The sequence below is a fragment of the Psilocybe cubensis genome, chromosome 13, assembly GCF_017499595.1.
Source record: "Psilocybe cubensis strain MGC-MH-2018 chromosome 13, whole genome shotgun sequence".
In the NCBI taxonomy this organism is placed as follows: domain Eukaryota; kingdom Fungi; phylum Basidiomycota; class Agaricomycetes; order Agaricales; family Agrocybaceae; genus Psilocybe; species Psilocybe cubensis.
In genome coordinates, this window is record NC_063011.1 from 323317 (window position 1) to 336016 (window position 12700).

Sequence of the window (12700 nt, forward strand, 5' to 3'; positions counted from 1 at the left end):
AATTTACTTATGACTGAGTCACTGAGCCGGACTCTGCGATTTACTCTTATCTAAGCTTACATAAAGTTAAACACAACATGATGCATGGCGCCTCCGCAGTTATTGAACAGATTATCCTTACCAAATTTAAACCAAAAGTGGAACGGTTCAAATGCTTAAAATCCCCCTTCGTCCTATAGGAAGCTCTGCTACACAAAATGTCAGCTAGTACAATGGCTCCTGCAAACTATGAGACTCTACAGTCAACCCAAAAGCCAATGAGATCGCGGTTGAGAGGTGCATGCGAAGAATGTAGGGCGAAGAAAAGTAAGTCCACCTTTTTTGTCATCCGAATGGGCGTGGTCTCATTAACCTTTATCGTTTTACAGCTCGTTGTAAGTAGCTTAAATAGCTGGTATCGGAGGGATGTGAGAGCTTGAACAAACCTGGTGTAATTAGGCGATAGCGCCAAACGTCCAGGGAGAAGATGTACGGGTTGCGAATTATCCAATACACCTTGCATTCCAACCATCCCAAAGGTGCTTCATGCAATCTTGCGTTGAAAACTTACACGTTCTTGGAACTGAACTATAGCCTATAGAAAGCGCAGATGCAGCAATCGTACGAGTCTTCTTTATAGCATTCCTGTCTTCGTGTTCACACTACTACCCGTCGCAGCTATATCACCATTTTAGAGGCAAGGATTCGCAGGCTAGAGGGATACATTCAAGCAGTAAATCTGACCAACGCTATTTATGTTCTTTATTGGCTTATAAATTGTTGAACAGCTTCACCCTGGAGTGGACGTCGATATCATTATCAGCAAGCCACCACAACCATTCAGCGGCTCCTCGTCCAACTCTTTGAATCAGTCACCGTATCCGGACATCGTTCAAGAACCATCACTCCGACCAGCATCAGAAGATGATCCAGATGACTCAGATTCCGAAATTCGTTCGGTTGGAGATCAAATACGACAACTTTCTATGACCCCATTACCACATAGTCGTTTTTATTACGGACAAGCCAGGTGAGCCAGCATTTTATACTAAACATCCATATAGTAAACATTTATATAGCCCCTTTATGGTTGGAAAACGAGTATCAGCAATCAGGAGTAAGATTACAGGCGAAGAGGACACTGGACTGGATCCCAAGTCAAACAAACGAGCTGTGTACTGGGCATTAAACCCTGTATGTATTTCTTGCCACCTGAACGGGCCTACGCTTATCGCCCATATCTAGTGGGAGATGGAGTATATATCCGATCCTGAAGTTAGCTACGTCTATCCAGAACACGATCTTCTTCTCAGCCTGGTGTCTTTGTATTTCGAAAAGACAAACCCTTTTTTCCCGGTTCTCCACCGTCCAACTTTCCTGCGCTCGTTGGCATCTGGACAACATCTCTATGACCCGTCTTTTGGGATGACAGTGCTTCTAGTTTGTGCTATTGGTTCTCGATATTCTAGTGACCCTCGCGTGATCAGCGTACCAGACGCTCCTCTCCCTGCTCTTTCGGCGGGTTGGCATTACTATTGCCAGGTTCCAATCCACCGTAAAATGACTCTATTCAAGTCAAGCGTCTATGATTTGCAATACTATTGCGTACGTATGTTATTGATCACTGGCACACCGTGTAGTCCCTTGTGAGTTGACGTTTATACCCCAGCTTGCAGCCCTTTACCTCCCAGGTACATCTCTAGGCTACGCTGTTCCTAACATGGTCGCCATAGGCCTTAGATACGCAGTTGAGGTTGGTGCGCACTGTCGTAGATCCCCGGCTGGGTCACTCCCATCTACTGAGCACGAGTTACAAAAGCGGGCTTTCTGGTACGTATGTCAATGAAGTATTCTCGTTGCCTTATGTAAAAACTGGCGTATACTCTCTTCTAGGGCCCTTTTTTGTCTGGATCAATTAGCGAATTCATTTCTCGGTAGACCATGTGCTATATCGTATGATTCGTGCGTATAAGAACATTTAATATACTGTTTTCATGGCATAACAAAACGACAGAATCGACTTGGATTATCCAATTGAATGCGACGACGAGTATTGGGATTGCGAAGATTCATCCCTTACATTCCTACAGCCTGATGGAAAACCATGCGCCATGACATACTTTGTCCAATTCATCCAGTTGTGCCAGATCCTTGCATCAGCCTATTCGACGCTATACGGAGGCAGGGGCACTAAAGCCCCGTCAGGTACAAGTAAGAATGAATGGGAGATATCGATGGTCGCAGAACTTGACTCGTCGATGAACAAGTGGAAAGATTCGCTCCCTGAATATCGTAATCTTTCGAAATCTATTCAAGTTACAGGCAGTCTCTGACCGATTTCGCAGTGCAATGGGATCCTGCAAGAGAAGATGAAATTCTCTTCCATCAGTCGGCAACCCTTCACGCCACCTTTTGCTACATCCAAATACATATACATCGTCCATTTTTGACCCGAAAGTCGACATCATCATTCGTCTCCCTCGCTATGTGCTCCACAGCGGCTAAGACGTGCGCTCGCATCCAGGAATCTGCGATGAAAAGAAATCTGATTGTGCTTCCATGCACACTTGTACGCCATTTTTTATTTGTGAAACGATTATGCAATCTAAATGTTACCGTTGGTCGATAGTCTACTACGTTCACGTCAGCGATAATTATCGTACTGTGCTTATGGGGAAGTCAAGACTCTGGATATATAGGTGATTACACCAAAGAGATGGAGCATCTGCAAAGATGTCTGAAAATTCTCCGAGCTATAGAGCAAAGGTATGTAACTTTTTTAGTCTCCCACAAAGTTACCTGCATGAACTCCTGATGTATTTAGGTGGCACAGTGCTGGAGCACTAGGGTAAGGTTTTTGCAATCTACCTTTGCATGTTTGAACCCTTATTTGATACACACCAGGGACATGCTCAGCGAAGCTGGATCGATGCATTGTCACCCTTCAATCAAAGAAAAGATAAACCTTTCATCTCTCAGCAACGATGACCGTGATCAAACGGCATTATCTTCTACCCACTCTGCTCACTCCAATTCTTCCACCATAGCGGCGAACAGATGGGAAAATCAACTTTATTCTGACACTGCCTTGGGTGCAGGCTTGGAAGCATGGAACTATCCAGAAGCTACTTCACAAGTTACGTCTGTGTCTGGCGAGAGTACATTGGAATCACTCACTAGAGATAGCACATTAACGTATTGGTCCGACGTCCCAACGGCATATAACTAGTGAGCATTTTATTTCACTCTACGTTATTCCAGCCATTGAGTTACCTGTACCTCTGACAGTATGGACCAATGGGATGCGTACTTCAATAATATGAATGGACAGCAGTGATAAATAAGTGATAGAATTAGTTTCTAGTTTAGGGTGAAATATTAAAGAACGTTGAGTACTTGAGTTCTGAGTGCTGACTCAGTCAAGTCCAATATTAGTCAAATACTCAGGGATCGTATAAGGCGACGAACCTGTCTAATCGTGTGCGATTTGTAGCAGTCGGCTTCGTTTTGATTGAGGTATTTATAAATCTGGTGATGCGCAGGAGCGTGCACTGAACTCACAACTGCTGTCCCAGGTTTTCCAGCCTTAGCTGCTAGTTGAAGCCTTCATACCTGGCAGTTGCCAGGTGTATGGGAAGTATCTACGCTGGCAACTGCCAGGTGCCACAATTGAAGTCTTCAGCTGGGCAATGGTCAATACGGCCAAACAAACCCCAAACACAGTGAGCGGGTCCCCGCCGGGCGCGAAAAATGGCGTAGCTCGTTGTTCGGGCGGCCGTTTGGGGCGGGAAAAATGCGTCGGGGTCGGTTCGATGAGCAGACCACGTCGGCATTGTTTGCGCGACGTTATGGACAGCGGGCGGGGTGGATGGGGCGGGGCGACGTTGGATGACGCCCGCATTATTTCTGGGTGATTTCCCGATTCGGGTTGCAGATCATTGATGTGTTGATATGATCAAATTGATCATCACCATCAATCCCATCACGCCGCGGCCATCGATTCAGCCAGCGCATGCACCGTGCGCGTGGGTGCGCTGAAAGCGCGCACTGCTCGATGTCCCGGCAGTCTTCCAGCGCGGATAAAGCATCGAAGTAACCTGTACAGGTATGCGACAGAGGTATATGGTAATATAGACCCATAACTACGGAGTTCAGCCAGTCTCCCGTGGGTAATTGCCTTGGATAGGCTTGGGGAAGCAGAGGCATATGATACCTTGACTAGCAGAAGCGCTGAGTAGACAACTTATTTATCTCAACCTATAGTCTACTAATGTCACTTAAAGCCTGGATCTTGTGTATGTAGTCATGTATACCAAAATTATTGTAAGAAATCTGATGTAAAATGCATTTGCTGCTGCTTCGCAAGTATCAATGATGCAAAAACAAAGGGTCACTGATTACTTTCCCATTCCGATGAACTCCAGGTCAAATAAAAGGGTATATAAGTAACGAAACAAATATACTGGTCATTCATATTAGAAGTACAAAGATTAAAACAGTGTTATATTTGCTGTTTCACTCAATATCAACACGTACACGGTCTCGGAATCTAGTTTGGTGATCTCGGATTCAATTTTTTTGATGTATTTCTGAAATTCTGGACGCAGTTCTGAAGATTACGTTAAGAAAAAGGTACCAACATGTAGCTGGTTTAAAACTAAATCAAAATGCATACACTTTATAGTGTGTGTTCTATTTTGCCACATGGTGATCTTGGTGGACGAATTTATGGTTTTAGTGGTTTATGAGGTTGGCCTTCCGAGCTTGAAGCACACCTTTTGAGGCATCCATTTTTTTTTCACCGTATATTTGGATATAGAATGATTTTACATTATTTTAACAATAATTCTTTTTGCAACTTCAACATGAAGATGTATCCCAATTGAATATTTACTTTTGGAATTGACGTAGAAAAAGCGTCCGGAAAGGTGGCTATTTTTAGATATTGACATAAAAAAGTGTTCTCGAGATGCTTTACAGTTGTGCATAAGAATATACATATATAGCAATATCTGTTTAACTTTCTTAACAACATACAAAGAAATATAGCATCCACAGGAAGGGCACGACAAGTGCCAGTCAATATAGCAGCAGCAACATTCATCAAAATCCATCACATGAACTGTATTTGACAAGTATTAAGAAATTACTCAGGTATTGATCATCTTATTGCTATGTTTTCTAATCCATAGCCACTCAAAATATGTGCGGTGTCCATCAACTATCTAGAAACATGTAAAGATACCAGTGCTGTGTTGCATAATGCATTGTGATCCTTTAGATATCTCATTGGTTTGATTTGGTGAGCATACGGCGTCGCAGGACGTCACTCTATTAGTAATATTATGTCTCATAACAACACCTCTGCGCGAAAGACTTACAGGACAACGAGCAGTGCGCGTTTTCAACGCGCGCGCGCGCACGGTGCATGCGCTGGCTGAATCGATGGCCGCGGCGTGATGGGATTGATGGTGATGATCAATTTGATCACATCAACACATCAATGATCTGCAACCCGAATCGGGAAATCACCCAGAAATAATGCGGGCGTCATCCAACGTCGCCCCGCCCCATCCACCCCGCCCGCTGTCCATAACGTCGCGCAAACAATGCCGACGTGGTCTGCTCATCGAACCGACCCCGACGCATTTTTTCCCGCCCCAAACGGCCGCCCGAACAACGAGCTACGCCATTTTTCGCGCCCGGCGGGGACCCGCTCACTGTGTTTGGGGTTTGTTTGGCCGTATTGACCATTGCCCAGCTGAAGACTTCAATTGTGGCACCTGGCAGTTGCCAGCGTAGATACTTCCCATACACCTGGCAACTGCCAGGGTACAAAGGCTTCAGGGCGCTACTACAGGTGGGTTTTCCTGTCCAGTGAATGCCACATTCGCTTAGTCCAATTATGGTTCATCATGCGGGAAATATTTAGACCCCGTATATTCCTGAGAAATGTCAATTCAACGATCACATGGGAAGGAATTGAAGTTCTGATAAGGCGAGTCCTTTCTATCGTGCTTTCTCAACCCCCCCGAACACACTTACATACCGTCTACCACACTCGAGCCAATGGCTTCAAAGCACTGGAAGCAACTGATTGCCGAAAAACGGGAACGACAGGCTGCCACGATTCCTAAAGAATGGATTTTAACTAATCTTCCACCCAAAGAGGCACTCAACGTTATTGACTTTCCCGAGAAGAGTGGCCTATTGACAGATAAGGAGCTGGAGATAACTTCGGCGCATGTAGAGGTCCTTTTAGAGAAAATATCAACTGGCATATGGTCTTCTGTAGAGGTCACTACTGCCTTTTCCAAACGAGCGATTATCGCTCATCAACTCGTACGTTTGTGTGTCCCGCTTGGAGTTGTTGTCGATAAACTGACTGTCTATGTAAGGTTAATTGTCTGACCGAGATATTTATTGAAAGGGCTTTGGAAAAAGCAGCAAAGTTAGACGAATACCTCAAGAGTACCGGAAAGGTTGTCGGTCCTTTACACGGTAAGTGGTACATTGATTGTGATTGTAATATCTTTCTGATGGTTGTGGTATCGCAGGGCTTCCGATATCGTTGAAAGATCAAGTCAGTATCAAGGGTATAGAGTCTACTTTAGGTGCGTTATTATGCCTACGTCGCTGCCTGATTACGGGTCCTGATGGGGATTATTAATTTAAGGCTATGTTTCTTGGATCAACCACTATGCAGAGAAGAACTCTGTTTTAGCTGATATTCTTGAAGCATGTGGAGCTGTTCTATATGTGAAGACTAACATACCCCAGACTCTGATGGTAATTGGCTATTTTATTGTCCCTCATTTTCCATCTCTTAAAACGTTATATCTCAGTGGCCAGAAACCTTCAATTACGTCTTTGGTCGTACACTAAACCCTTTCAATCGCTCTTTGACCTCGGGAGGGTCATCTGGCGGTGAAGGCGCTCTCATTGGTGCGCTAACTCCGATATGTACCCCTGGAGAAACTCTTATGTATTTTTACAGCTCTCAAAGGAAGCCCTTTAGGCAAATTTTGTGACATTTCTTTGATGTATCTTCTCTGATGCTCCTTCAAACATAGGCGTAGGATCCGACATTGGAGGGCAAGTTGTTCATTGCATCAATTCCTTATTTCTGACATTTCAAAAACTAGTTCTATTCGCATACCCTCCGCTTTCAATGGACTATACGGCCTTCGACCTTCTTATGCACGTGTACCGTACGCTGGGTGTGTAAATTCCATGGAGGGTCAAGACTCCGTACCGTCAGTTCTGGGTCCTATGTCTACCAGCTTAGAGGGTGTAAAGAGTTTTATGAAAGCTGTGGTAGGGCAAACACCTTGGCTTAAGGACCCTTTGGCAGTCAGAAAGCCATGGAGTGAGGAAGAATACCAGCTTAGTGATCACGGAGGCGACAAAAAGGCTCTGGTTTTTGCAATCTTATGGCACGATGAACTCGTTCTTCCCCATCCGCCTGTGACCAGAGCTTTGGAACACACCAAGACTGCGTTGATTGATGCAGGACATAAAGGTCATTAAACGTTCCCTGTACATGATGATTCTGGTGACTCACTTCTTGGTCTAGTTCTCGATTGGAAACCACTCAAACATTCTGATATATATAGAACGATTGTAAACGCCTTGTTTGATTTCATTTAAGCGTATGATCTCAGTATTAAAGTAGGGCGGGATCTGGTCTTCCGGCGCAGCTGAAGATTATCGTGTGGCTACCCAACCTACCGGAGAGCCTGTTGTGGCAAGCATGAAACCAGGCGTCGAAGATCCCGACCATACTGATCCGGAGATTCCTCCCTTCCGGCCGTTGGCTGATGGTATATCTGCATTCCAACTTTGGCAAATACAAAAGGAACGCAGGGATTTACGACAGGAGTATATGGATCACTGGAATGCGACGGTTAGATCTACGGGTAGCGGAAGACCCATTGATGCAATTATTTCCCCATGTGCGGCGTATGCAGCTCCTCCCCATGGCATGAACAAGTAGGTTGATTTTTGTGTGTCATTCGGCGAATCCTTAACTTTCCGTCATATAGATCTGCAAACTATACTATGGTCTGGAATGCGCTTGATTACACTGCTCTCGTTATTCCTACTGGTCTTTCCGTTGACCCAGTCTTGGATGCAAAGAAACCGCCGCACGAGTTCTTCGGCGACCTTGACAAGGCCAACTATGAATTTTGTGAGATTGAACGTTTGTTAGGCTATGCCATCTAATTCTGATCTCGTTTGCTCTTAGACGATCCGGCTACCTTCAAGGACGCTCCGCTCTGTATACAGGTAGTCGGGAGAACACTTGAAGAGGAAGGAGTGATTGCAATGGGCGAAGTCGTTGATGCTGCGTTGAAAGTAAAGTTTATGAACTCAAAGCTATGAGGGAAGGACGTCAACATACACCCTGTGTGAAGATAGTATAAGTGCTAACGTCTGCTGAAATCGACTGCGTATTTATGTAACGTAAGATCAAATCCCGTTTACCAAATCGTTTAGATATACTCATTGTGAGTATCATTATTTTGAAACACTCCAAAACCTGAAGACGGATCCATCTGCGACAGTAGGAGCTTGTAGAAATCCCAGTCATCTATGCGCAGATTCGGGTCGGCGACGAACATTGACGAGATATCGTCCCCAGCAGCAAAAGAAGGCATCACATCAGAGCTCTGCCTTTCCATTCCTTCCAAAGATCTACTCATTGTGGATTGATGATGTTTCAAAGCACCGGCATCCTTTAATACATCTCTGAGGCGCAAAGGTGAGAGATATCATATACAGTTAATCAAGGATAACTTACACAAGCGATCCAGCAACATGCCATCTGCTCCTGTTAATAGGTGCATGGTGAATAGAGAGGCTATATCTTACCTTTTCTCGCATTCGCTCAGAACATTAACGCATTTAAGAAGATTTTCCATATCTTTGTGAGGGTCTCCCACGTATCCTGGACGTTGGCTACCCCATAGGAAAAGGACCGTGATAATTGCTGCGGTAAAAGTGCCGAACTATCACAGAAGTTAGACTGGTATTAAGGTAGATAAAATTGGACTGACAACCGTGTTCGGTAGCACGCGAAGGCCGCGTAACATGGCTGCCTCTTGAATACTAGCACAGGATCGCGCTGCATACGTACACATAGCGAGTGAAGAGAACGACATTGGTGATTTTTTGGTCATGAATGGGCGGTGCACTTGAATTTGTACGTAATAGAACGTAGAATGAAGGTTTGCAGACTGGAAGAAGAACAAATCATTCTGACGGCGAGGGTCCCAGACAACTATGAAAAAAGGATTCATTAAAACCATAGGAGATGATAATAGGAAAGGGACAATACGATGTTCGGGAATGGAATCCTTCCACTGATTCATTGCCGAATCAAGCTCGGCTACGGTTTGTGCCTCCCAGTCGTGACCAAAAGAGCCAGACTGAATTTTTGACTTCTTGGTGGTGGTATACAAAGCCCTAGATACTTTCCCGAGAATCTCGCATAATTTTATAAACTGGATAAAACCAGTTATGGAAGAGGGCTTCTCAGCTGGCTGTCTGAATGCTGCCTGCGGATCTTCAATATCCCAATATTCATCATCACACTCAATAGGATACTCTACGTCAAATCTGAGCATGTATTAAAAAAAATTAGCCATTTTGGTGTAATATTGGGGCTCACGCGTCATCCGCAACACAGGACGGGCGCCCGAAATACGCGTTGTTTATTTGCTCAAAGCAATATAGGGACCTATTAATTATTTCAGTGGTGAGCATACAAAACAAGTTGCCGATATGTGACGAACCAAAAAGCACGTTTCAACAGTTCTTCTTCTGCAGTTGGCCGGTTCCCTCCTCGCCGTCTATGGGTACCCATATCCAATGCATATCGGAGGCCTATTCCAACAATATTACAAACCACAGGAGCCATGGAAGTTCCTTGAAGGTATAAAGCCGCTAACTTGCAATCGAGTTAGAGAACGACAAGATTTCAGATTATTGCCTCACAAAGTAATATTGAAGATCATAAACAGTTGTCGTAAACAACTGAAGTCTCCTATGCACTGGAACCTGCGTGAAAAAATGCCACCCAGATGACAGCCCAGGCGCTCCGGCATCCATTTCGCTGAAGACGCGTGGATCGTCGGAATACCTTGATGCAACAGCGCACACCATGAGTACCGTCATTCCAAAGGACGGGTCCCAGTAGTGCTGTCCAGCCGAAAGTGATTTCATGAAAGTCGGTGCATGGAGGAGTGGAATTAGGCTATTGGTCTTATCAAAATACAGATTGACCAGGTGTATGAGAAGGTCGTGTTCTGGATATATGTAGGATGCTTCCGATGTATTTACGTATTTTGCTTCCCACTAGAAAGTAGTCAACTATGTGCAGAGATACAGTGTCCAAGGGATATACCGGGTTCATAGTCCAAAAAATCAGTCTTCTGTAGCCACCTGGATCCAAGCCGGTATCAGGAACACCGGTTATCTTACTTCTGATTGTTGATGCGTGCTTCGCAATCATGAATGGACTGTACATCCAGGTTCTCAGTTGATTCGGTTCAGTTTAAATTTCTCCAGTAAGACGTACCTGGCCTGACCAAAAAAACGAGTTTTTTGTACAGTAGACAAGGAAAGTCTACTTATGTGGGCCGTTAATGCGATATGCGCGAGATCATCGTCGTCTTCAGGGATATCCATATCGTCTTCAGCCGCTGAGGGACTCGAAGGACCTGAAGATTTCCCTGATGAGTCGGAAAATTTGCTGTCAGGGACTACTGGATTCTTGAATTTGAACGAGCTTTTCCCTAGGCTTGGTGGTGGTCTTGATAGAATTTGATCCACCTCCTCATCCGGGGAGAGCTGCGAAGCGTTAGAATTGGATTTCTCAGTGATAAATAGAGTCCTTACTGCCTGAATATAGCTCTCTAGTCTCTTTATTCTTGCTTCCAGTATACGAATATAACTGCAAACTTAATGTGCAGCGTCATTAAAAAAGATTTCATGTACCCTTACGCTTGCTGTTTGCGTATCTGGGGTCTCTATATGTATGATTGAGTTCATGACTCGATAGTGACCTTGAATTGTACCACTTACTTGTGGAGGAACAGCAGAGCATTCAATACCAGCTGTTAGACAAGATGTGCATATCTTGTCTGGCATCTTAGCGCTGTCACCTGGTTAAAATTGTTCATCAGGTCGAGAAAATGAGACTAGATAAAACAATCAAAAGGCATGTGTACATTTGCCTGGAGCGATCGCGTCAATGTTGAAAAGATCGTTTACAAGTAGTCCTCACTCTTCTTCCTCCTGCACTCCTCGCAAGCACCCGGCAGACGTTTCTTGATAGGTTTGTCTAACTGGGATGCGGAGTCAGACGGAGGCGTAGCGGCCAACATATTGGTTCTTGGTAGAGTTGTAGTAACCGGTGACCGCGGTCCGCATGTGGTCTTTCAAGACATTCGAATCCGCTTGGACCACGCATCCTTTCACGGCTAGCTATTTTGCTAATTAGTGCCGATCTTACAACATACTGGAACCCCAAAGAATGTTCAGTGTGTGTACAGTGTGCCGCAGTGCACGCAGTGCAAACTGCGTTGTCGGCGATATCGATAGTATTTCGTAATGATCATACTAAATAAGTACGATATTTTACACGATATTACGCTTTAAGGTGTTTTGGGACGTTACCGGGTTACCGGTTACCCCTCGCCAATTCGTCCTCCAGTTGAACCTGAGATTGAGCGGTGACAAGCACCGCCACATGCATGTCTGAATATTTCCCTGTTTCACGTCAGTTGAGCGCTTGGGAAATCCATCTTCCTGTGTTATTTCCCCCCAGAGAAATCGTTCACGCTTGGAGCCACTCGGTATCAGGGGCATACCGTTATGATGATCTCCGAGGTTATGGAATCTGCTGCGCACTTAGCTTCAAGAACAATGGACGTACCAGTATGTAGGGTGTTACAGCCAAAATCAATGATTGAATGGTTTTATGGAAAGGAATTCGCAAAATGGGTGGAGAGGGTCTTTGTAGTACACACATAGTGGTATAGGAGAAAATTATTCTAGCAATCCCATATCATGATATCCTTGCTCATAATGTCGAAAGAAAAAACAACTGCCGCCTCGTCAATATCAACGCTCTGTGTTTCCTGACGAAGCAGGTCAGCTTTCCTGGAGCGGAACGCGTCCAACCTCCCGCTCTCTTCGAGTTGCCCAAGTGACATGGGTACACGTTGTGGGAGGACCCACCTCATCTTGGCCAGACCGACTCTACTCTCCATATAATTTACAGCTATACCATAGACTTGCAATGGCCGCAGACGTGTCAAGTCGAGAACAGAGACCGGGGACCCTCCACAAAGCTGCTGATTCAAAAACTCCCACAAGTGCTCTAGATCATTCACAGATTTAGCGGATAACGGCGTGAGTTTGAGAAATCGAAGAGACGGGAAGATTCTCCCGCCGATATCATCATTAAAGTACTGCAATGTGTCTTCATCTGTCTTGAGTTGCAGGAGAGATGTGAGTGAGGATGGAAGTGCAGACAGAGAGGTAGAGTACGTCCTTGAGATGTCGAGTTGGATGGATATCTGTTTTATGATTTGTGGTCCCGATCCGTGGGTAAATGTACCATTAATCAAGAGTCCTGCTGGATGGGTTAGTTGGATGTAGTCGTTCCTGCTGTAAATGGTCAATTCTTCTGGCCGGTGCATTAGCAGGTACC

At 44.9% G+C, this 12700-nt stretch overlaps 4 protein-coding genes across 4 annotated transcripts; 2 read left to right on the forward strand and 2 right to left on the reverse strand.

Moving 5' to 3' along the window:
• Positions 1-197: 197 nt before the first annotated feature.
• On the forward strand, positions 198-3247 carry JR316_0012829 (putative transcriptional regulatory protein; the record flags this gene model as incomplete). The annotated part of the gene is made up of 16 exons (XM_047898448.1): positions 198-306; positions 369-374; positions 439-518; positions 581-600; positions 658-712; positions 768-1009; positions 1059-1173; positions 1225-1584; positions 1649-1670; positions 1720-1813; positions 1873-1941; positions 1994-2271; positions 2325-2548; positions 2609-2745; positions 2884-3207; positions 3241-3247. The coding sequence occupies 16 exons, from the start codon at positions 198-200 to the stop codon at positions 3245-3247; spliced, it is 2142 nt and encodes a 713-aa protein (XP_047741996.1).
• A 2801-nt stretch (positions 3248-6048) lies between these two features.
• JR316_0012830 (Acetamidase) lies at positions 6049-8364 on the forward strand (the record flags this gene model as incomplete). The annotated part of the gene is made up of 11 exons (XM_047898449.1): positions 6049-6321; positions 6378-6480; positions 6537-6593; positions 6656-6768; positions 6825-6924; positions 6977-7022; positions 7125-7501; positions 7556-7602; positions 7655-7971; positions 8025-8170; positions 8228-8364. The coding sequence occupies 11 exons, from the start codon at positions 6049-6051 to the stop codon at positions 8362-8364; spliced, it is 1716 nt and encodes a 571-aa protein (XP_047741997.1).
• Positions 8365-8474: 110 nt separating this feature from the next.
• JR316_0012831 (Cutinase transcription factor 1 alpha) lies at positions 8475-11369 on the reverse strand (the record flags this gene model as incomplete). Its single annotated transcript, XM_047898450.1, has 11 exons — positions 8475-8730; positions 8854-8990; positions 9039-9262; positions 9320-9600; positions 9653-9721; positions 9777-9931; positions 9979-10338; positions 10388-10502; positions 10562-10943; positions 11049-11147; positions 11270-11369. 11 exons carry the CDS (start codon positions 11367-11369, stop codon positions 8475-8477), a joined length of 2178 nt encoding a protein of 725 aa, XP_047741998.1.
• A 669-nt stretch (positions 11370-12038) lies between these two features.
• On the reverse strand, positions 12039-12689 carry JR316_0012832 (uncharacterized protein; the record flags this gene model as incomplete). Its single annotated transcript, XM_047898451.1, has 1 exon — positions 12039-12689. The coding sequence occupies one exon, from the start codon at positions 12687-12689 to the stop codon at positions 12039-12041; it is 651 nt and encodes a 216-aa protein (XP_047741999.1).
• Positions 12690-12700: the final 11 nt, after the last annotated feature.